Source organism: Melopsittacus undulatus, chromosome 9 (assembly GCF_012275295.1).
Source record: "Melopsittacus undulatus isolate bMelUnd1 chromosome 9, bMelUnd1.mat.Z, whole genome shotgun sequence".
NCBI lineage: Eukaryota > Metazoa > Chordata > Aves > Psittaciformes > Psittaculidae > Melopsittacus > Melopsittacus undulatus.
The window spans coordinates 12,047,531-12,071,729 of record NC_047535.1 but is presented as its reverse complement, the minus strand read 5'-3'; the positions used below and the strand labels follow the sequence as shown (position 1 = coordinate 12,071,729).

Genomic DNA, 24,199 nt, shown 5'->3' with positions numbered 1-24,199 from the left:
ACTGGATAAGGTTTGTCTTAAGCTACCCAACAGTCCTCAGGTAATTTATGCTCCAAATTTCTATGTGCGTCTTCAGCATGAATTGGGAAAAAGTCATGAGAAAGTCACCATTATAGAGGCAGAACTAGTGGGAGGAGATTACCTAAATCTAATTCCCATACTGAAGTGCACCTTATCCATTGGAAAAACTTGCCCTACTGGAGGAGCTGGGACCACTCAAATTCAGCTGCCTTTGGCCTCTGTGGAAAGGCAGTATAATGATGAATTAATAATCACTAAAATTACTCCATCTCAATAGACAACCAAAGACAGGCTGTGATTTAGGTCTAGTCTGGATTTTTACCAAACCTTGCTGGCTTTACTTAGCCTGATTTGAATGTGTTACTGCCCACAGATGTGGGGCTTTCGATAACGTTAGGGTAGATTAGCAGAGAATAACTTCATACCTGTACGTTCAGCCAAGGGTGCATGCTTAATGTTCTCATAGACTTTGGTTCTTGGTTTCTGAGGTCCTGTCTGCTGCTGTTCCCATCTACCAGGCAGGTGTAATGAATCAGTAGGAAAATACCTGAAGCATGCTTTGGTTTCATTTAAAGCTCTTTGCACTCTTTTGTCTTAACCGCAAACGGGTCTCCTTTGCTTTTCACTGTCTGAAGGCCTGCACAAGTCACGCTTGCAATACTCAGTGGGGATTTTCATGACAGATCTCCAGCTTATGTATAAGCAGCTCTGCAAAATTTTGCTCTGCTCTCTTTTTGCATCATCCTTTTGGCTATCTTGTCTATGCCAGCAGTGGCAGCCAGTGCTACGGATGCTTCTGTGGGGATAATCAGCATTCTTTCCTGCCTGCTTTGGGGACTCTCCTTTTTTTGTGCTCCTAATATCCCAGTAGTGCAGCTTTTAGTGACTGATGATTGTCCTTGTTAACCTGGAGGTGTAGAGCAGCAAAGCAGTACCACCGTGAATTTTGTTGGGTACCTTTCTCTTCTGCCCAGGAGATAAGTCTTACAGCACTGCCAACCCTCCTTGGATGAAACACTGAGGAGCTGGGAGGCTGCAATTAGCTGAAGGGTGGACTTCTTCAGTTATTTGATTTTATTATTATTATAGTTGAGTTGATCAGGGGAACTACACATTTGAACTAGATTTTGTTAGTGAACTTCAATTAAAGGAACTTTATCAAGCTTTTTAGGGAAGAAATTTGGCTAATTGACATTATTTGCTGTGTCATCAATATGAATTAATTACCAAAAAAACCCTAATTTTTTGTTAGGGAAAACTAATGGAATCACAGAAGGGTTTGAGGTGGAAAAGACCTTAAGACCGTCTAGTTCCAACCCACTGCCATGTGCAGGGATGCCTCACACGAGACCATGCTGCCCAAGGCTCTGTCCAATCTGGCCGTAAAGGGGTTGGAAGAACTGATGCCATTCAAACCAGGCTGTGGAGACTCACAGCTTTCTCATCTTGCTTTTGCTGGACATGAACCTAAATCCTCTCTGATAAAGGGCTCATGGTTCTGGGGCTTTGCCCTCCCTCAATGGGCTCTGCCTTTGCATTCAGCCAACAAAGGTTTCTCTTTGGGTTAGTGCCTATTGTGGCTGCCCTACATGATAATGTCTTTTCAAAAATTATGCTTTTGACTTCTGCAGGTTTAGTCCTGAAGCTTGACACCAAAAAACCAAATACACACTGAAAGAATAAAAAAGCCAAACCATACAGGCCAAATAAATGTTATAGCAACCAAAAAATGGGTCTTTGAAATCAAAATGAGCAGCATGAAGTGGTGTTAATGTGAGGAAGATGCCCCTTGACAGTGTTCCTCTGGAAAGTTCAGATCAGTCCTTTCTGATGATTAAATGCGTTGGTATGAAATGCTTCAGTGCTGACACAAGGTAACTCCTCAGTGACCTCATCATGGCTCAATGGGAGCACGATGTATCCCATGACTTGGCCACTTAAACAACGGTGGAGGGGTGCTGCCCATTCACCCATTGTCACCCATGTGACCTCTCCTCCACCCTATGGTCAGAGCTGAGCCATCAGAAGTCCTCTTGGCCACACAATAATGGTTTCTTCCAACTTTTGACCTCAAACCCATTCCACGTAACTCCAGATCCTGTGTCCCCTGCCCTTGAGCAATATGGAACCCTTGTTTAATACAAACCATTTCTTTTTCCTTTTAATTACCAATGTGTAATCAAAGTGGGGCACTGGGGTGCAAGATGGGAATTTGAGGTGGCTGTGTTCGGGAGCATCCAGACAGGGAACTGCAGATAACGCCTGACAGAGGCATGGAAAAGGTTTTAAAAAGCAGTTAATAAAACCAAAATTTATCAAATCATCTATTTTTTGCCGAAATAATCTCAGAGTGATTATAAAGTTATTATACTCTGGATCCTATAAAGGTTTATAAGCAGGATTGGGATGTGGTCCAGCCCACTGCTCCTGTGCCATGGCTCCGTGTCCAGAGGTTAAATTGTGTCAAGCACCAAAAAACACATGACCCTCAAGCTCTCGTGTCCTTCGGGCTTGTTCTTTACCCTCTCCTGATTTCTGCTTATCATAATCTTTCTCCTCTCTCAATTTTCTGTTTTGTTTTCATTTTGCTTCCCAAGGGCATGATGATGCAGTGCCATGTGCGGTTTTGAAAAGTGTGGATAGTTTTAGCTTTCTCCATCACCCAGTTCACCAGAGGAGCTTAGAGATCCTGCAGAGATGCAAGGAGGAGAAGTACAGTAAGGCTCCACCACCCGCCCTTCCCTCTGATACAACACTCACACAGGAAATGGAAACCAGGTGCATTCAACCTAGAAAGGGTGAAGAAGACCACCCAAAGAGCCTTCAAGCATCAAAGGATAACAATTTTGAGCCTATTGGGAAATTATTAGGCAGAGTCTGGAGAGGAAAATGAAGTCCAAACACACATCTCTTGAGATAGCACATCTTTGTGTTGGTGGTTTCCTCATTTACTCACTGACATTAAGTCAGGAGGCTGATGCCAGGGGTATTTTTGGAGTGGTTTATTTTTGTTATCACACGGGTGATAACAAGTTCAAAGCTCCGCAGGCCTGGTAGGAATGAACATCCACACAAGTCTGTGGCTGATACAGCTGCAGTTTGACTTAATTGAGATTTCATTGGACTTCCAAAATAACTTTAGCTTGTGAAAATACTGTCTCTGAGGGCTTTTACTTAAAACTAAAGCCTTTGGCAATGTTGTTTTCCAGAATGAGTTGAGTAATGATGCACTTGGTCTCCGTTTCTTCCTCCTCACTCCTCTGTCATGTAATAAACTCATCCTGCATGACAACATGGCCACTCTTGCCTGCACTATTGTATTATATATATATAAAATATACATTTGGTGCTTGTATCTTTAGATATACCATTTTCCTGCCATTATTCTCTTCCTTCATGTTGCACATTAAAGTTTACAGAATTAGAACACTGCTGTATGCAGTCTGCCAAGGGCACAAGGGCACATCCCCAGCCCCAGTTGTTAACTTCAACATTGTGCAACTTAGGTGTATATGCCAAATACCCAGTTTTTTTCTCTAGAGCTGAGCACGGTAAGTACAGCAGTTGCATGTGAAGTGTTCACATTTATGCTTTTCGTGCAAAAAACCTTATATCAGATCTCCATGCTTTCTTCAGCATGTAGCACTGGGGGAGCAGAGGTGTTTTAATTCTTAATTTAGACTTTAATTCTTAATTTAAACTACATTATTTTTTCCTACAAGCTCCCACTATTGCTATAAGGAGATATAAAGCAGACAAGCTCATCACTGGATTTATTAAGTGGTTTTGTACTAAGTGACCTTATTGATACTATTAAAGAAGTACAGAAAAGAAAGACAATTACGAGTGGTGTAACTTTAATTACAATTAATTAATCAGTTCAATTTCAATTTGTAAGCTAGTTGAGCCATATGGGAATTCTGGGGGATGTTACGTTTGCTGTTGCTTACGTGGGAAAGCAATACATACAACTCAAGAGACACACAGAAACAGTTTCAACTTAAGGTGAAGCACTGAGTTGAGCTCAGTGTTGAGCTTAACATTTTAATACCTCATTTACTATACACTAGTGAACACACTTCGGTCTCTCTTAGGAGACACGTGGGCCTGAGAGTAGCAATTCCATAGATGCTACTATGGACTAGAAAAACGAGTAATTGATGTTCTGCTTTCAGAAGTCATTCACATCTTCACACAGGGTGTGCTCCTGCAAGCTGCTGCCCCAGGCTTCATGGCTCGGGCAGGCTTAAAATGGGGTTGGAACATGTAAATTTTTTTGGTCCTGAATTTAGTGGGTTTGCAGGTCCCATAGGAGAGGAGAATGTGCATGCTAGGATTGGTCCCAGGGAACTGGCTTTTCTTACAAGTTAGGTGAGGTTACATTCATGGCATCCTTGAGAGAGGGATCAAATAGATCTGGAATTGTGTGATTAGAATCATAGAATGGTTTGGATTGGAAAGGACCTTAAGATACCTAGTTCCAACCCCCTGTCACAGGCAGGGACACCTTCCACTAGGGCAGCTTGCTCTAAGCCCCATCCAGCCTGGCTTTGAACACTGCCAGGGATGGGGCAGCCACAGCTTCTCTGGGCACCCTGTGCCAGCACCTCAGCACCCTCACAGGGAAGAGCTTCTGCCTTACATATCCTTATATTTGCCTGTTTAAGTGTAAACCCATTCCCCCTTGTCCTATCACTACAGTCGCTTATGAAGAGTCCCTTTCCAGCATCCTTCAGACACTGGAAGCTGCTCTGAAGTCTCCATGCAGCTTCTTCTCTCCAGACTGAACGATGTTCTCAGTATGTCTTCATACAGGAGGTGCTCCAGCCCCTGATCATCCTCATGGCCTCCTCTAGACTTGCTTCAACAGCTCCAATGTCCTTCTTATGCTGGGGACACCAGAACTGTACACAGTGCTGCAAGAGCAGAGCAGAGGGGCAGGATCACCTCCTTTGACCCGCTGATCAGAGTTAGTTCTAGCTGTGCACAGAGAGAAAACTAATTGATTTGATGAGTATATTGAGATTCCCTCTAGGTCACTTGCTATTTAGCTTGTGCAGCCAACTGGTCACCCTTCTCTTACCATCTCAGCTGTTTCACTGGTGTCTTTGGGTCTGTCAGTTAACTGATGGTCTTCCACCAGAAGAAGGTACTGGGTTTAGGTATCTCTGAGTTCAAGACCAAAGCTGGGCAAGGGAACGAGTGGTTTCTCCTCACACCACTGCTCCTTGCGTGCAGTGTCTTCATATACACAATTTGATAGCCTGTATTTACTGTACAGAATTCCCAAAGCCTTGTGTGACTTGTCAGCTAAAATCTAACACCTTTTTTCCTTTCATGTCTAAAAAAAACCTCCACTTTTTTTCTCAGAAAAGAGGTTACAACAGTATAACAACATTTCTTTGGTTGCTGCATGTATGCATACTGGTTTTAAGAGCCAAGTGATGCACAATGTAGAGAAGTCTGTAATCCAGCTTGTGGCCTTAACTTTTATTAATCAGAAAGTCACTAAAGGTGCTAAACTGGCAGAATTATGGTGTGGGTTTACTGCAGCTATTTATTATCTGGAAGTCTAAACTAGAAATTCCCTTTTCCCAAGCAATGCAAGGTGTAGATGTGGTAACATATTATTACAACCTTGTCTTCATAGCTTCAGCTCAGCTTGTTGGGTTAAGATGGTGTTTTGGGCTTTTTCTTTCAGGGTTTTCTTCTGTGGGGAGTGCAGAGAAATGAAGGAGGACAGAGTTTGCTCAAAAAAGGACACATTCTAAAAAAGTCTTAGAAATACTAGTCAAACCTCATTCAGATGAAATTCCTTAGGGTAAAGAAACCTTCTGTGCCGTAATGGAGAAGTATCCAGGCATATATACTATGTAAAAAAAATGGATACAGGTAGACTTTGGGTGCTTTTTTAGTGTAAAACCAGTCACAAAAAAATACTAACACAGTTTTTTAAGCAGATTTCTGATTATCCTCATTCCACACCCCCCCTTACAACTGAGCACAGAAATGCCAGTCTTGAAAGGGGTGAAAGCACACTCCTACTATGAGAAATGGAACAAAAAATGTCTTTCATGGCAAAAAGAGGGATTAAAGAAAGAGTTTTGAACTCTGGGTGTTGCTAGGCACTCAGATAGATTGCCTGGCTTGCTTTCCAAAAGCCTCCAGAGCTGGAGATTGCAAAACCTTCTCAGCAGGAGTGGTTTGGTCCTGCACAGGCAGGATCAAAGATGTCCTGTGCCATCACATTCCTCAATTTTCTTCTGCTCAGATTTCTAGGATGTTTGGACAACTTAACCAAATGAACCATCAGCTTTTCCAGGCATCTCCTGCCAAATGTTCAGGCTTCAAGACAAAGTGTTATAATATCTCCACAGGTAAAGGAGAACAGATGTCCTGTTAAAGGGATGTCACCTGTCGAGATTTGGTAGAAATCCATCTTCTCCTTCAGGCTCTGAGGAACAGCAGATCAGCAGCATAGACTCAGATCTCAGTGTATGTGCTTTGCATTCATCTTCAGAATAAAAAGAATCTTAGGACACCTTTTAGCTCAACATTTGGGCTACTTTGAATAAGGAAGTGATAAACGTGGAGGGGAGATGCCATCGCTTATCCTATTCTGCTGCAAATCACAATTTAGACTCTTTAGAGAAGAATTTTTGCAATCTTTTTGTCCTCTTCAGCCAACTTGGGGTAGGGAATACACACTGTTCCTATGTTCAGGTGAATGTTGCCATGTTTTCTGTCTCACAGCAGCAATTTTGAGACAGTTAAAATATTGCTTGGCTATTTCCGTGTCAAATTCAAGCGTATCGAGTCTTTAAATGTCTGTAGTTCAGTGACTTGAAATGCATTTTGTTGTCTACAAAAATTGTCTTCTGCCTTCCTAAATGCTTGGTTACAAAACATTTCCACTCTGGGGAAGGTAAGCACTTGAAATGTCTGCTTCTGTAACCATGCATGGAAAATTCCTTGGCTTTATATCAAATAGAAATTACTTTAGAACTACCCCTATCAAAGGATATAGGCTCAATAAGCAATAAAGCCTCTGGACTTGTTCCAACAGTTCCATGTCCTTTTTATGTTGAGGACACCAGAACTGCACACAATACTCCAAGTGAGGTCTCACGAGAGCAGAGTAGAGGGGCAGGATCACCTCCTTTGACCTGCTGGTCACGCTCCTCTTGATGCAGCCCAGGATACGGTTGCTTTCTGGGCCGCGAGTGCACACTGCAGCCGGCTCATGTTCATTTTCTCATTGACCAACACCCCCAAGTCCTTCTCCTTGGGCTGCTCTGAATCTCTTCTCTGCCCAACCTGTAGCTGTGCCTGGGATTGCTCCGACCCAGGTGTAGGACCTTGCACTTGGCATGGTTAAACTTCATAAGGTTGGCATCATCCCATCTAAGAAGCGTGTTGAGTTCCCTCTGGATGGCATTCCTTCCCTCCAGCGTATCAACCGATCCACACAGCTTGGTGTCATCAGCAAACTTGCTGAGAGCACACTCAATCCCACTGTCCATGTCAGTGACAAAGATGTTAAACAAGACCAGTCTCAACACCGATCCCTGAGAGACACCATTTGTTACTGGTCTCCAGTTGGACATTGAACCGTTGACCACAACTCTTTGTATGTGCTCATCCAGCCAGTTCTTTATCCACCAGGGGCTCCACTTATCAAACTGATGTCTCTCCAATTTAGAGACAAGGATGTCGTGTGGGGCAGTGTCGAATGCTTTGCATAAGTCCAGGTAGATAGCATCAACTGCACCAGCTGTCCATCGTCTTTGTAGCCCCATCATAAAAGGCCACCCAATTGGTCAGGCAGGATTTCCCCGTAGTGAAGCCATGCTGGCTGTCACCAAGCACCTTGTTGTTTTTCATGTGCCCTAGCATGCCTTCCAGGAGAATCTGCTCCCACATTTTGCCAGGCACAGAGGTGAGACTGACTGGTCTGTAATTCCCCGCGTCATCCATTTTCCCCTTCTTGAAAATGGGGGTTATATTTCCCTTTTTTCCTGTCAGTGGGAACTTCACCTGACTGCCATGATTTTTCAAATATGTGGCTTAGCAACTTCGTTCGCCAGCTCCTTCAGGACCCGCGGATGGATTTCATCAGGTCCCATGGACTTGTGCACCTTCAGGTTCTTAAGATGGTCTCAAACCAGATCCTCTCGTACAGTGAACCCAAGGTCTTCATTCTCACAGTCCCTGCATCTGCCTTCCAAGCCTTGGGTGCTGCGGTCAGAGCGTTTGCCAGTGAAGACCGAGGCAAAGAAATCATTAAGAACCTCAGCCTTCTCCAAACCCAGCGTAACCAGTTCTCCTGATAGCTTCTGGAGAAGGCCCACGTAGTTCCTAGTCTGTGTTTTATTCTCAATCTACCTATAGAACCCCTTCCTGTTACCTTTCACATCCCTAGCCAAGTTTAATTCTAACTGGATGCAAGGAATAAATGACCATTTTTCCAAGCACCCTATTTATGTTCTGGTGTTTTGCCCATGCAAGCATCTGGGATGTCCTATGTACATCGGAGAGCTTGGGAATATTTTGGACATACAGGACATGAGTGGCTGGTCCCCATCATCACAGGAACCTCTTTACCACGTTTCCTTACTAGCTGGGACATTATGTCCCTAACACTATGTGCAGGTGTGGGAGGGGAATTACCAGGCTTGAACAAACAATGTTACTCATAAGGGTGATGACTGTGGCAGAGAGGTAAAACTTAGTAGATGATGGGTATGTCGGCATCTTTGGCACCCTTGTATGCCCAGCATGTGCCATGACATGTACATGCTCCTCCTCACTGTAATCAGTGCTAAGCTATGGCTGTGCTAATTGCCTCTGGGTGAAGAGCCAGCTAGAAACATCTTTTCTTATGTGCTGGTTTAGGTATTACTCGGAAGAGCCCACGGACACCGCTCTCAGACCTCCAGGGAGTCAACACCATCAACGAGAGGACCCAGCGGTAAGTATCTTGCTTTTACATTGGCACAACAAGGAAATCTGGGATGGGAGAGCACTGTCTTTTGTTATACATGACTATATTAATGTTTCTTTCAGCTTATTAATTTTGTCTTCTCTTCATTCTTTCTCTGCTATGAGATCATATCTAAATGGCAGGCAGGGAAAGCAGCTTTCCTGCATCAAAAGGCAACAGTTATAGGTGATGTGGTGTACGAGGTAAAAAGAAGCTTGCAAAAAAATATTAATGAATGTGCCAATATCAGGGAAATCAAAGTCTAATAAGGAGTTTTCTGGCACGAAAAATCCAATGATGTGTTTGGGTGCAGAACTGCACGCAAGCAGTATGATGCCACTGAGTGTGGAGGACCTGGGAAGTTGAGATGGTACCTGATCAAACATTTGCTTGTTTTGAAGGGGAAGCAGCATGTCAACTTCAAAAAGAATTGATTTTCACTGGGTTTATGTACAGTTTTATTTTTTAATCCTTCCTTGAAGGTTCTGGCCATTCAAGTGACTCTAAATGAGATCTTTTTGCTTGAGAGTCACTCAGGTCTACACTTAGATATACAGATATTTACCTCTTCTGCAAAATGTTCTCCAAACCCATTTCATAATTGAGTTGCTTGCAAAGCTTGGTGTCTTCATTTCAAAGGTCTATCTGGGCACAGAACCTCCTTCTTTTCTCCAGCTACTCTTGTGCTATCCCTCTGCAGATCCCAGAAAGTGATTATCCAGATACCGCTTCTAAAGCTGTACAGTGCGTCTTTGCTTCCCTCTGAGTACGTGTGTGTGCTTGGAGAAACAGATGAGCACCATCCTCAGTTCCTAAAATGACTGCTTGGAGCCACAGACATTGAGGTGTAACTTCATGGATGCGCTTGAGTTCACAAGAAGTCCAGAACAAATCAAAAGGAGTCTGAGACTGTCTCCTGAAATGTGTCCATCAAATCCCCTGTAATGGTCCTTGTGTCTCAGTGGGCTTCCCTTCCACACAAATTAAAATACCCTACAAATATGTTACTAAACCTAATTTTTTGCTGGCTTTAATGCCAGATGGCCAAGACAGAAATTAGACACGTGGTGTTGCTTTTTATCCTAGGGGAACTAAAGTGGCTTTTATTGTCTGGGTTTTTTCACCATGTGCCTTCCAAGTGCCATCAAGACTTGAATATCCCTCTGGCCTTGAGTTTCTTCCCTTTGAGAGTGGTGGTGACACCCTGCTGAAGGAGAACTGAATGTTCTCGTATCATTACAAGCTGGCTAATTTCCAGTGATCAGAAAGGATGTGATTTCCATAAAAATGTTGGTTTGAATTAATGAATTTCTGCCGCTTCTCAAGTTTGGGCACAAATCCAGCTTGTGCAAGCAATCTCATCCTGTTGTGAGAAGGTGATACGAACCCTGGTTGTCTTCACATCAGTCTTTCCCACCTCTCCTTTTCTTTCTCCTAATGCTTGAGACTCTGCAGCTCAAATCTGTTGGGTTACGACGATAGTAGCTGCATGGTAGCACTTGAGACAACAGAGGTTGGTGACTTCAGAGATGGCATTCACTGTTTCTAGCACTTGTGGTTGCACAGGTTTCCCTAAACATGATGTAACATGAAACTTTGTCGCTGTGGAGATCTTCCCATGTAGATAAGAGGTTCTGCAGTTTCTCTAGCAAGCCTTCAAACCTGGTGTGGTGCACGAAGAACATCTGTGAGGTGGGATAGGGCTTTTCTTGGCTGCCCGGCTCCAGTTTTGGAGGTGCATTAGTGTGAGAGCTGGAGCTGCCAGCATCTTTAGAGCCCAAAACATTGTAGTTATTTCAGTGAGGAGGCATAGTAAAGGCAGGGAAAGTCCTGTATCCGTGAGAGAAGAGGATGTGCTTATTTACTGTGGGGTTCAGTCTGTGGTCAGCTCTATTTATTTGGCTTAACCCAAGCCAGCATAGCAGCCAAGTTGCCTTAAACAGCCAGGATTTTGGGCAGCAGCTACTATGTCTTCCTTCATCATCCTCAGCAATTGTATCCCAACAGGTCAGGACATATGGTTTACTCCCTTTACTGATATATTTGCAGAAAAATGTGGTTTTGAAGCTGTGCTAACTCCTGTGTTCATCCTGGTGTGGTACCTTAGAAGCACAGTCCATGATTTTTGTTTCTCTTGGTCATCATCAGTGATGGGTCCCCAAATGTCGTCTGTGCCTCTTCCTTCTGAAAGCACAAACCAAGTTTCTCTTAAGATCTCTGAAGTCCAGCCTGCACTTTCAGAGTAGGCAAGTGATTTTGCTACGTTTCATTGTGGGTGATTTTGGTCTAAAGTGTCATATCACACTTGCTAAATGTTGGTATTTTGGTTAAATTGCACTCGTCGAGAAAGAAGAGGTAAATACAGGGGGTGAAGGTAACACATAGAGAGATTTACTTTAACAGCTTTCCAGCAGATAAGCAATTTATGGCCCTGAATTAGACAGGAATTTGCTTTCAAAGCCATCTCATGATCATGCGGTCGCTGATAAGTCTGCGTGGTGCATCCAACCCACAGGATAGCCCGGGGCTTGCTTCTCAAAGCGAGTTTGAGGCATGACATCACGCAGGAAGTCACTTCTGCGAGCCAAGCGCTCGCCTCTGATCTCAGAAGAAAGTGGACGGGTGGCTCACACATGCTGGGGGCTGAAACCAGCCTTCTGCAGAGCCTTGTGGAGCTGCTGTGTCTTGGAAGTGCCTTCAGCAGCCACGGGGTGATGAAAGCCGTGCCATGCTAACCAAAACCAGCCGCGCTGCCTGCTTTCCTGCTGGTTTCTGTTCACTAATGAAGCTGGTTTATGTGCAGTCATGTCTAAGCAGCATGCAGGAAAACAGGGGTTGATCAACCTGTCTTGAAACAGTTGTTTAAGCTTGGTGAGATGATTGACCTCCCAAGTACCCTGAAGGCTTCATTGGTTGCCATATGCATGTATCCACCCTAAAGTATCCATAACAGAGCTGTTGGTTTTTTTGGTTGTTTGTTTTTTTTTTTTTCCAAAACCACATGGGAATTTCTAAGGGTTTCCATTCCCTGGTCTTGTTCAGAGTCCATATATTCACAGCCAGTCTCAAGCCTCAGAGTGCATTCAGGTTGACCAAGATTAATGATAGGTTGTAGATCCCATAAGTTGTATATCCCGTAAGTGGTCATTGAGGTTTAGTGGTACTCATCAGCTGGTGATTTTTTTTCACCTCCTGCAAATAGGAGGTTTCTAATGGATGGGACCTTAGCTGTAAGGGCAAAGAAGGTGGACAGGAGAGATCACCTGGATAGTAAAGCCTCTTGCTATCCTTCCTTGAATCAAGCAGGCTGCTTAAAAGAAGAAGGTCCTGAAGTCCTCAGCCAGGGATTCACTTTGCTCTGATTCAGCCTTTCTTTTAATAGTTGCTCATGTCAAAGAGGTGATTTAATGGGGCTAGGATGGGGTCTGAAAGGCGCTGAGGCAAGGCAGTGAGGTGACCTGTACTCCAGCCTCACGTGGCTCCAGGCTTTGAGCTGGCAGAAAGAACAACTTTGCAGGCTTTAATTTTTAATTTCCATGCAGCACTTGGTATTTGCCCTTCCTCCAAATCATGACTTTAAGGCAAAGGGCTGCCTTGTTCCTGGAGCTCGGAAATGAGTGGAGGCCCTTTTAAGCCACCGTGTCCTTCACCATCCTCGTGACCAAAAAACTGGTGCTGTGTTTACTCTCCTTTTATTCCTTTTTTTCCTGTCTGAGATAGCTTGGATGAGAGAGGAGTGGGTTGCAGACTCCACATCCTTCTTTAGCTCACCTTCATTTCATATGATGGTTTCTGCAAGGTTGATAGAGAATTTACAGCAGAGAGGACCAAATTGGACGAGTGATTTGTGATCAGGTCCCAGCAAATTATTCTGGTACAACCTCTCAGTCCAGCTGGGGCTGGCATCCTTCATTTGTAGCAAATAATAAGTTTATTGCAAATGACATTTGCTTTTTCTTTTCCTAATTAAATGATTGAGTGAATTAAAGAATATGCAGTCAGCACTAGCATCATCTAAAGTAGTGACTCTATTAATGATAGCAAGGCTAATGGCAGAAGTCAAAGTCTTGTACCTTCAGACCACCAGAGTATCTGCAGAGAGAAGCCTTCTCTCTGGGACAGCTGGAAGCTGTTATTCTCCTGCTGATAGTTTGATTCTTTTATTATTATTTGATTTTTGAAAAGTGCTTAAGTAGCTGATTGCTTCATGTGGTGTCTGACATCCTAAAGTCACCCCATGGGAGTGAATCATAGAATCATAGAATGGTTTGAGTTGAAAAGGACTTTAAGACCATCCAGGTCCAATCCCCTGCCATGGTCAGAGATACCTTCCACTAGAGCAGCTTGCTCCGAGCCCCTGTGTCCAACCTGGCCTTGAACACTGCCAGGGATGGGGCAGCCACAGCTTCTCTGGGCACCCTGTGCCAGCGCCTCAGCACCCTCACAGGGAAGAGCTTCTGCCTAAGAGCTCATCTCAGTCTCCCCTGTTAAAGTTTGAACCCATCACCCCTCATCCTATCACTACAGTCCCTGATGAAGGGTCCCTCTCCAGCATCCTTGTAGACCCCATTCAGATACTGGAAGCTGCTCTGAGGTCTCCACGCAGCTTCTCTTCTCCAGGCTGAACAGCTCCAATGTTCTCAGCCTGTCTTTATATGGGAGGTGCTCCAGCCCCTGCTCATCCTTGTGGCCTCCTTTGGACTTGCTCCAACAGCTCCATGTCCTTCTTATTTTGGGGATACCAGAACTGCACACAGTGCTCCAAGTGAGGTCTCACGAGAGCAGAGTAGAGGGGCAGGATCACCTCCTTCAACCTGCTGGTCACGCTCCTTTTGCTGCAGGATATGGTAAAAAGAATAAAATGGTGGCTTTCATTTTCTACTGATGGATTATTTTACTATCTTATTTTGCCTTACAACTGGGGGGGTTACAACTTGCTAACGCTGTGTGGTGTTTGATGTTGCAGTGATGCCTATGCGGTTGGCTGGAATGGCCGGATGGGGATGCGGCACAGCCGGCTCGCTAGCCCCGGCGCCTTCCTAGACAAGGATGGGATATTTGTCAACGCCACCAACAGCAAGCTGCTGGAGAGGGCCCACGGCATCCTCATGTCAGTACAGAAGGAGGGGATTTTGGCTTTATTCCTGGAGCATAATGAGCAGTGTGGGTGGTTAGAGGAATGTAAATAGACAGAATATAAATATATCAGGGTTTCGAGTAGACTTGGACATGTTTCATGGTTGGGTCAAAGCAACCCCCAGTATGTTTTACACATCTGATTTTTTTACCTCTTATCTTTCATTCGTAATAACAGACGCAGGGAGAAGGAATGAATCTGCCAGTCAAACCAGTCTCCAGATATGACAGCGATGTAATGCAGTCACATTTTTTAGCATGATATCAAAGTTTCCATTACAAATTAGGTGGGGAAATGATGTTGATGATTCATGCCACAGCCTCATCGGGAGGTTCAGAGAGCATTGCTGCTGTCTGGAGTTAACACAGGCTGTGAGAAAGCAGGAGGATGATCAACTGTTCCCAATGCTGCTCTCTCACTCACTCTGCCCAGTTTCTGGCATCCCCGTCATTGTCAGCATAGCCATTCTCTTTAATCGGATACCTTCCTCTTTAACCTGTGGCACTAAATTGGTACACCTAGTCTGCAGCATGCAGAAGCAGCCCAGTTTCAAGTGCAGCTCACAGGAAGCAGCTGCTAAAGGGAGTTTGGAAGAGCTTGTTTCATCAGTTCCTCCATTCTGCAATTGCACACATGGATTAACCTGAGCCTTTTATTATGTCCCCAGGCGAAACAAGAACTTCAAAGCCAAACCCAATCTCCCAAAGGTGAGTGAGAAGCAGCATTTTTACCTTGCTGGTCTGTGGTTAAGGCTACAGGAAGAGTGTGAGGAAGGCCATTTATGTCTGCATCAAGACTTTGGTCAACTCAGCTTTTTCAGGGCTTTTTAATTTATATAAACCAAAGGATTTCAACCCTGATGTGCTGGGATATACTGCATGAGTTTCTTTCTTGGACCTGCTCTGGCTCTTTTTTTTCCTTCCCCTTGGAAAGAGTACATACATGCTGGTGAAGTTTGATAATTAAATCTCTAAACTCTCTAAGCTGGTAGGTTATGCAAGAGGGCTAGTGGCTGATAGACATCAGGCTTGTCAGTCATATTCAGTTTCCCTCCTTCTTGGCTGCATTGCCCATATTTTAAGAGATGCCAAGAGAGATGTACCTAGAAGAATAATGCTTGTTGTGGTCCTTGTTGGTGCTGTGTTGGTGGTCAGGAATTGAGGACCAAGAGGAGCAAACTTCAGGTTTACTCCTCTCTGTGTGCGTGTTGCACCTGGAGAGACACAGATACAGCTAAATGATGAACTGCTGATTAACAGAGAATAATTTGTCTGCAGCCCTTACTGGGTAGGAGAGCCAAATTTCCCATGGTCAAAGATGCCCTTGTCAAGTCCTCAGAGGAGGAACATGATCTGGGAGATCTGGCCAAGTAGAGCAGAACGACATTTCAAGACATCCCTCTGTGTTTCCTGGTGAGCTTAAGTAGGGTGGTAACCCCAGGAAGTGCTGCAGAGGGGATAAAAAGGGTTATAGCAGACATCATAATGATAAAATTCGGTTATTCTTGCATTTATCAAGAACAAATTGAGCCTGTCTTTCCACAGCATATGCTGGATGTGAAGTCCCTCAAGCACCTAACCAACCTGACACTGCACGACCGCATTACCAAATCTCTCCTCCATCTCCATAAGAAGAAAAAACCACCCAGCATCAGTGCCCAGTTCCAGGTAATCCTCTGATATTAGACCTTTGATTTAGAGCTTTGATAGAGAGAGGTGAATTAAAAGCAAATACCTGCTTTGGGTCCCCAGGGTGCCTTAAGGACACGCTTCCAGGCACAGCCCTGCCCCATCCCTGGCAGTGTTCAAGGCCAGGCTGGACGGGGCTTGGAGCAAGCTGCTCCAGTGGAAGGTGTCCCTGCCTGTGGCAGGGGGGTGGAACTGGATGAGCTTTAAAAGTCCCTTCCAACCCAAAGCAGGCTGGGATTCCATGGTCCTCACCACCATTTAAGACATAAATGGAGCTGTTTACATGAGTTGGGTAAGCTGGGAGACACCATGCAGGTATCTAAATGGTGTAAATGGAGAGGATCAAGAGCCATTGTGGGTATGGGGGAGGATGATGTGGTGGAGCAAGATGGGATGTGAGGATGAGCTGCAGAGCATGCAGGTGTATGCCTGACCTCTGGTATCTCACTTTCTAAGCCATCTCATCGTGGCTCTTTCTCTGCCAAATCCAGAAACTGCAAAATCCCAAAAGGACATTTTTACAGTCTTTTGACTTGCATTCAGCATCTGAAATTCACTCTGGTTCCAAGCCAGCCAGAATGGGAATTTCAGTAGGGGTGGAAAGGTCACAATATTGTTGCATTATCTCCAGGCAGGCAATGGAATTGAGAGTAGGGATTGGTGCAGCATATGCTGTGTTGTTGGCACAGTGCACCAGCCATCCCCAGGATTAGCTGCAGCAAAAATAGTCCTCTACTATGTGCATCAAGTCTTGGAAACTGCTGCAAGATGCACGCACAAGCAGGTGGTGATGTTAGAAAGCAGCTTCTCAGTTAAAAATTGGTTTGTAAGCAAGTCTAGCTTCGTTCTGACTTGTCATTTTGGTGATTTGGGGTTGGATTTGGAGATATGGGTTGTTTTGAGAAATTTTCTATGCATAGATCTGAGTAAGATTAATTAAATACACATGCACACACACATGTACCAATCTATATATATAATTTGCAGAATGCATATCTGTATACTTACATATATATATGTATAAAAGTCTAGTCTAGTGGCATGATGGTTAAAATGCACTTCTGCAGAGTTTAATTCGTACAGTATCATGTGGGGGTTGAAACAGGGATGTCTTGGTGTGAAATGCCTTCCTGAACCCTCTTCATCCTTCAAAGGAAACTCTGAAAAGCCTCAGGGCGTGTGAGTGAGATTTTGATGTGTGCTCTTACAGCACTTACAAATAAAAGACCACTAAATGCCATGAAGATTCCAGCCCCCCCCCATGCAGCAAAGCAGATCATTCTAATACCGTTTTCCTTATCCTTTATGCTGTTCCCCAGCGATGAGTTGACAATGTAGGAGCTGTGCCTACAACACATCCTTCTTTCAGTGAAATGTGTAAACCCATGTGGAAGTCCAAGGCAGCTCTGATACGACTGCCTGCTTCTCTAAGACAAATGCGGGCGCTCCAGCCCTGACTTCATTTAACACTTGAGGGAAGCATTTTCTTGCAAGAGCAGCCTGGTGCAAGCTGAGATTGATTGTCTTCATCAAGAGCAGGCTAATAAAATTGCAGCACATGGAATTGGGTCACAGGCAGGAAATACAAGTGTTTCCTATCACAGGGTTGGAGGAGGGGGTTTGCTGATAAATGCTGCCTTGTGGCTAATGCCTCAACACTGGGCTTGCAGCTGCTCTGTTTCCTATTGATATTAACTATTACTTATGGTAATCTTTAGGTGAAATAGGTGTTTTAGAGGATGCTGTAAGAGCAGTGATGGCTTTCACAGCTGAAAATTAGATGTAAACTGCAGCACAATGATTTATAGCTTCCCCTTTTATCCTGCATGCAGGTTGTATCCTAAGGAAAAGAATGCTGCCCTGTCTAGCACGGGATGATGCCGAAACTTTGCATTTCAGCTTGAGTGCAGGGGGTGAAAGAGCAGGTGGCTGAACAGTTTTGCAGACAGAGGGACAAAGGAGCAAGGTCCAGGGTTAATCCAAGGACCTGGCATGTCCTTTACGGATTCCCGATGACCAGAGTTTGCACCAGATGGCAGAGGATGCCTGAACCATCTGCCGTGTGCGGAATGTCACTGGCTGCTGATGACATGGAAATCCCCCCTCCTACAGGCAGGCAATGACAGGATGATCCAATTTCCACTATTTCCAGTGTCTGGAGCATTTTGCTTACCAGGCTTACAGGGTTCTTTGCAAAGGGGCTGCATTCCATGTGTGTATCTCCCTTCCCTCTCTTCAGCCCAGTGCAGGGCAGGGTGGGATGCTGCAGCATCACTAATTCAGATCTAATAGGTGTTTTTTTCTTTCTTTTTCTGTAAAAAAAAAGTGATTTTGGAGAAAAGCAGGAGCATGCCAGTGGAGGTCTGCCATGTTGTGGTATTCCCACTGCTCCCTGGAATGGGAATGACAGGGAAAGAGTTGGGCTTGTTCAACTTTGAGAAGAGAAGGCTCCTTAAGGGGAGACCTTAGAGCAGCTCCAGTGCCTAAAGGGGCTGCAGGAAACCTGGAGAGGGGCTTTGGACAAGGGCCTGGAGGGACAGGCCAAGGGGAATGGCTTTAACCTGCCAGAACAGGGGAGACTGAGATGGACTCTTAGGCAGAAGCTCTTCCCTGTGAGGGTGCTGAGGTGCTGGCCCAGGGTGCCCAGAGAAGCTGTGGCTGCCCCATCCCTGGCAGTGTTCAAGGCCAGGTTAGACACAGGGGCTTGGAGCAAGCTGCTCCAGTGGAAGGTGTCCCTGCCTGTGGCAGGGGTTGGGATTGGGTGAGTTTAAGGTCCCTTCCGACCCAAACCAGGCTGAGATTCTATGACATTTGCACACAGTATATGGATAAAGCAGCTGTATTGCACATGCATGGGATCTATCCCTTATTCTTTCCTGGATCCTGGATGAAGATACATTTTTCTAAACATGAAAGGCTTCCCATAAAGATGTCTTTAAATGATCAGAAGGACAAAAGGCTTCCTGTGAGCAGATCTGTAGGCAAAATGCTTCTTTCTAGTATCATGTGTAATCAAAACCAACTCTACTTATAATAAATGTGCAGCAGACCATCTGCTACACAACTGAGTTTTAAATGCTCTTAATATCAGGAGGAATCAAGCCTGGAGTACGTTCCTGATGCCATGTCAGTAATGTGCTCACAATCAGAGATATTCAAAATATCGGTAGGACACAGTAAACCCAATGCAGCAGAGGAGCCCAGCCAGCTTGCATTTTTGATACATTTTTATTCAAAGAGTTTGTGCTTTGTTACCAGAGTCAAAGACCTGTAAGGCAGACGAATAGCTCAGCGTGATGTCCTGCTGGAGCAGCTGAGCATAGCAATGATGCTGATATAAATTAATTTTAATGGGCTACACTTTTAATAATGATGTGGGGAAAAGGAAAAATATAAAATGAGAACCTGGAAACCCCTCAGTTCTCAGTGATCACAACATTTCAGCAGAGGAATATGGCCAGGAATAGCCACGAGGATGATCAGGGGCTGGAGCACCTCCCATACAAAGGCATGTTGAGAACACTGGGGCTGATCAGCTTGGAGAATAGAAGCTGCGTGGAGACCTCAGAGCAGCTTCCAGTATCTGAAGGGGTCTACAGGGATGATGGAGAGGGGCTCTTCATCAGGGACTGTAGTGATAGGATGAGGGGTAATGGGTTCAAACTTTAACAGGGGAGATGTAGATTTCATATAAGGAAGAAGGTCTTTATTGTGAGGGTGCTGAGGCGCTGGCACAGGGTGCCCAGAGAAGCTGTGGCTGCCCCATCCCTGGCAGTGTTCAAGGCCAGGTTGGATGGGGCTTGGAGCAACCTGCTCTTGTGGAAGTAGTGCAGAGTCTGCATGGCAGGAGGTTGGACCTGGATGAGCTTTAAGGTCCTTTCCAACTCAGAACCATTCTATGATTCTATGCTAATATACCAGCATTGAAGCTATTCTCCTCTAAAACCAACTTTGTTCAGGGTTCACAGGCTTTGAAAATCATTGCGTAGCTTATGTGAAAAGGTCAACCAGGGAATCTCAAAACACAACTCAGCACTGTATTTCTCTAGCTAATTTGTTGGGTGCAAAGACAAGCCCAGCCAAATTGCTTGGGGAACAATTTCCCATCTGCCTGCTTTACTCGTCATTTATTCCAATATGGTTTTGTTTTCTGGTTTAAGCACTTGGATTTTCATTATTCATCATGGTCTCTTCTTCATTTCCCAACTGAAGATGTCTTCTGTGTTGCAGGCCTCGCTCAACAAGCTGATGGAGACCCTTGGCCAAGCAGAACCTTATTTTGTCAAGTGCATTCGATCCAACGCTGAAAAGGTAAATCCCATCCCAGGAGACCAGTGCTGCCAAAAATCATCTTGGAAATGTTGTGTAATTTTTTTCAGGGGGTTATAAAGAAAAGGAGGCCCAAAACTGAGCTGGATTTAGAACCTAACTGTGTATGATCAGTGGGAAGGATAGATGTTATCACTTGGGTGTTGCTCTTGATGAACTGCACTGGCTCTTCTTGTAATTGTAGAAGCACACATATGAAAAACGTATGGGTTGAGTTTTATATTGAGTTTAATAAATGAATTTGACTGCATTAAAGCTCCTGCCTCCCATAATAGAGACTGGCAGGGCCATGAATTCACTTGTTTTGTTACTGATCCTTAAAGCTTCTTTAGAATAAAGTTTCTGTAGGTAAAAGCAGATACTTTTAGAATAAGCTTATTATTCAAAACTAACTTTCATAACATTATTCAAACTAACTCAGTGATGGATCCCATTTCTTGAACTGGATTTCATGCATGTTTCATGGGCAGAGGACTCTCAGTTCAAAATAAAGGTTTCAGTAGTGATGCTCTCCCATGGTTTACTCCTTTGGAGTTTTATTCACGCATTTAAAGATGAAGCTTTAGGCCTAGGAGATTTAGCTGCTCACAATCTTTAGCTCTGCCCTAGGGGGCTCTTATTCAGTTTAGTGGCTCCAAAAACCTTCTTTATAGCCCTTTATATCTGTTTGAAAGTCTCCATATGATGGTTGCTTGGACAGAAACAGGATTCAACCATGGTGGGATTAGCACGTTTCTGAGGACCTACATTCCCTCCCTCCCCTTGCATCATTGCAGTGTGTGTGTCACGCAGATGTGGTACATCTGCTGAATCCCTTTACCCATCCACACATTTTAAAACTTCAGTTAAAGGGAATATTTGCTCATCATTGGCCTGATTTTCCCCTTCCAGCTGCCCCTGAGGTTCAATGACAGCCTGGTGCTGAGGCAGCTGCGGTACACAGGGATGCTGGAGACAGTTCGCATTCGCCAGTCGGGATATGGCTGCAAATACTCCTTCCAGGTTGAGTAAAACATTTCCCTCTCTCCCCACCTTTAGCACTGTTATCAGAGTTGTCTGAATCTTGGTAGGTCATCTGTTTACCAATGTAATGAACTTATAGCAGATGCAAGGCAGTGAATGTAATGAGCTGATATCAGACATGCAGCAGTCCTCTGCTACACTGCTGATTCCTAGTAAGCTAGTCCTAGACCTCAGTGAACTACAAGCTCCTCTGCAAATAACAACATCAAGGGTTTTCAGCAAAACCAGGTGTTTTGTAATGTGGCTTCTTTTTTTGCAAAGAAAAAGGGATCCAATTTGCATGTGCTCTTCTGTGTGTATTTTGGATTCACCTGGGAGTGGTGTTTGGCCTGTCATGCCAGTGCTGGCTGCATCCCAGCAGGCAGGTGATTGGCATCCTCCAAACAGCTCAAGAGTTATGCAGCTTTTCCTGTTTTCTTCTTTTCCCTCTGTCTGCAGGTTTTGCACATATGTCAGTTCCTTTCATGGGTTCCTCATGCTGATTTGTTCCCTGCTGGCAGCTGCTTAGGGCCAGATGTTGTGTCCTGCACAGCAGTTCTTTAGAAAGCGAAAACTGATGTTATTTTTTGCTGCGACAATAGATCCCAACCTTACCTGGGAGACTATCTCCTCTTGTACCTCCTCCAGTCTTTGAGTCCTCACAGCAGTAATTGATGGAGCATCTCAGACATGCTTTGCAGATGCTGATAACCCCCTTCCATAGCAGCCCTTGCTGAGGATTTGGAGCCTTCAAGATGACCCTGTGGGTTCTACAGAACCTCTCCTCCCACAGTCAAAGACCTTTGAACATTGCTGGGTCCCTGCTCTGATGTGTTTTATGTCAAACCACAAATGGTGGATGAAACTTGGTGTTCCCCAGTCTGTAAAATGCTGCCTGTCCCTCTGCTCACCCAGTAGACCCTGTTTCATGTGGCCAGTGGAGGAAATCCATTATTTATGGAAGGAAGGGACACAGCAGGACCCATCTAACCAAATCTCGGTGTTTTTTAATTTCTTCTTAGGATTTTGTGAACCATTTCCATGTCCTTCTGCCTCAAGGAATCAACCCGTCTAAGCACAACATTCATGATTTCTTCCGGAAAATAAAACTGGATCCAGACAATTACCAAGTTGGAAGAACAATGGTAAATGTTTACCCTCAACTCAGACTTAAGTTTAAGACACAGATATAACATTTGCCTACATTTCTGTAGCTATAAATTAACATCTTTATACATGCTTTTAATCAATGAAACTATTTGCCAGAAGCCGATGGCTTATACGAACCTTGGAATATTATTAACACAAAACTAGTAAGGAACATGATTGTTTTGTGTTTAATCAAGATGCAGGTCTGGTTGTAATGAGGTAGCCTTCAAAAACCTATGTCTGTGTGCAGACACAGCTCAATACAATAGCTGTCAGTTTGTCTCCCCTGAAGGGAAAACAGAGGCTCTGTAATTCAGCTTTTGGACAGTCCCTGGTTGCAGGTGAAACTGCAGAAGCCTGTTAGAGGTGGCTTGACTGAAATCAGCTGCTGAACTTCCTTCTGGGTATCCAGGGCACAGACCCCAGGAGGATTAAATCATGTCTCTTGTGGCCTCAGAAGCTCTCATGCTTGTGTTTCTTTTGGGGGGGGTGGCCAGGTTTTCGTGAAGGAGCGCGAGCGGCAGCTTCTACAGGACCTGCTGCATCAGGAGGTGCTGCGCCGCATCACGCTGCTGCAGCGCTGGTTCCGCAGCATGCTCTGCAGGAGGCAGTTCCTGAGCTTAAGACAAGCTGCAGTCATCATACAGGTATGTCATGGTGCCTGGTTTTGTTGGCAATTACAATCCACACATCCTACAGATGTAGCTGGTGGGTAAAATCAAGTCCCCTCACTAAGGAAGGAGCTTACCGTCAGAATTCAACTCCTAATTCTATAATAAGTTGGGAATGGGGGAGACAGAGCTGGAAAGGTTGGGGGAAGGCAAGTGCTCTCCCACCCGCACACAACACCCATTACAAGGAACTGCCTGCTGTGTTTGCAGAGGTTTTGGCGCAGTTACCAGAGCCGAAAGCAAGGGGAACCATCCCCAGACCCTCTTGTCCTCGGCAAAGCCGCCATTGTTCTCCAGGCCCACTGGCGTGGCTTCATGCAGAGGCGCCGCTTCCTGCAGATGCAGTTTGCAGCCCACCTCATCCAGAGCTGCTGGCGGGAGCACACCAAGAGGCGGCACGACGCGGCCACCAGCATCCAGGCAGCCTGGCGAGGGCACCATGCAAAGCAGCTGTACATGGCCTGCAGAAGCAAAGTCATCTGCTTGCAGGCAGCCTGCAGAGGATATTTAGCACGACAAAGGTAACACCACTGGTTAAAATGAGAACATTTTCTCATGATGCGCACTGGGGAGGGAGGTGGTTGGTCTGAAATCAAGCACTACTCGGACTTAAAGAGGAGGGTCGCCCTTTTTAAGATCCCTGACCCTGGCCTGGTCTGATCCTTCCTTTGCCCACACTTTATAGAGTCACAGAGTCATAGAATGGTTTGTGTTGGAAAGGACCTTAAGATCAATCAGTTTCAACCCCCTACCAAAGGCAGGGACACCTCACATTAGACCATGTCGCCCAAGGCTCTGTTCAACCTGGTCTTGAACACTGTCAGGGGTGGGGCAGCCACAGCTTCTCTGGGCACCCTGTGCCAGCGCCTCAGCACCCTCACAGGGAAGAGCTTCTTCCTTAGATCTAACATAAATATCCCTGTTTCAGTTTGAACCCATCACCTCTTGTCCTGTCACTGTGGTCCCCGATGAAGTGTCCCATTCTAACAAAGGAGTTTATTTAGCTACACAACCTACTCTTAGAATAAGTAGAGCCTATTTCAGGTTGGAGCACGTAGGCAGTGGAAAGCCGAGACCATAAATACTCCCAAGTTGTTTTTTTTTTTTTGCCCTTGGCAGCAGCACCACTTTAAGTAGCCTATTTTTAACTCAGATTGCCTCACCAATCTGGTTGCTGCGCTGTCTCACAGGGACAGGAGATACTGGAGCCAGCTACTGC

The 24,199-nt window shown here is 45.0% G+C and overlaps 1 protein-coding gene across 1 annotated transcript in view; it reads left to right on the top strand.

Moving 5' to 3' along the window:
* Positions 1–24,199, top strand: part of MYO9A (myosin IXA) — a 185,822-nt gene that overhangs the window by 135,985 nt on the left and 25,638 nt on the right. Inside the window, exons 15-24 of the mRNA XM_034066356.1 lie at positions 2,619–2,738; positions 8,917–8,992; positions 13,971–14,114; positions 14,809–14,848; positions 15,686–15,808; positions 20,060–20,140; positions 21,050–21,160; positions 22,183–22,305; positions 22,807–22,956; positions 23,191–23,501. Coding sequence (XP_033922247.1) covers positions 2,619–2,738; positions 8,917–8,992; positions 13,971–14,114; positions 14,809–14,848; positions 15,686–15,808; positions 20,060–20,140; positions 21,050–21,160; positions 22,183–22,305; positions 22,807–22,956; positions 23,191–23,501 — 1,279 coding nt within the window. The remainder of the gene's footprint in view (positions 1–2,618; positions 2,739–8,916; positions 8,993–13,970; positions 14,115–14,808; positions 14,849–15,685; positions 15,809–20,059; positions 20,141–21,049; positions 21,161–22,182; positions 22,306–22,806; positions 22,957–23,190; positions 23,502–24,199) is intronic.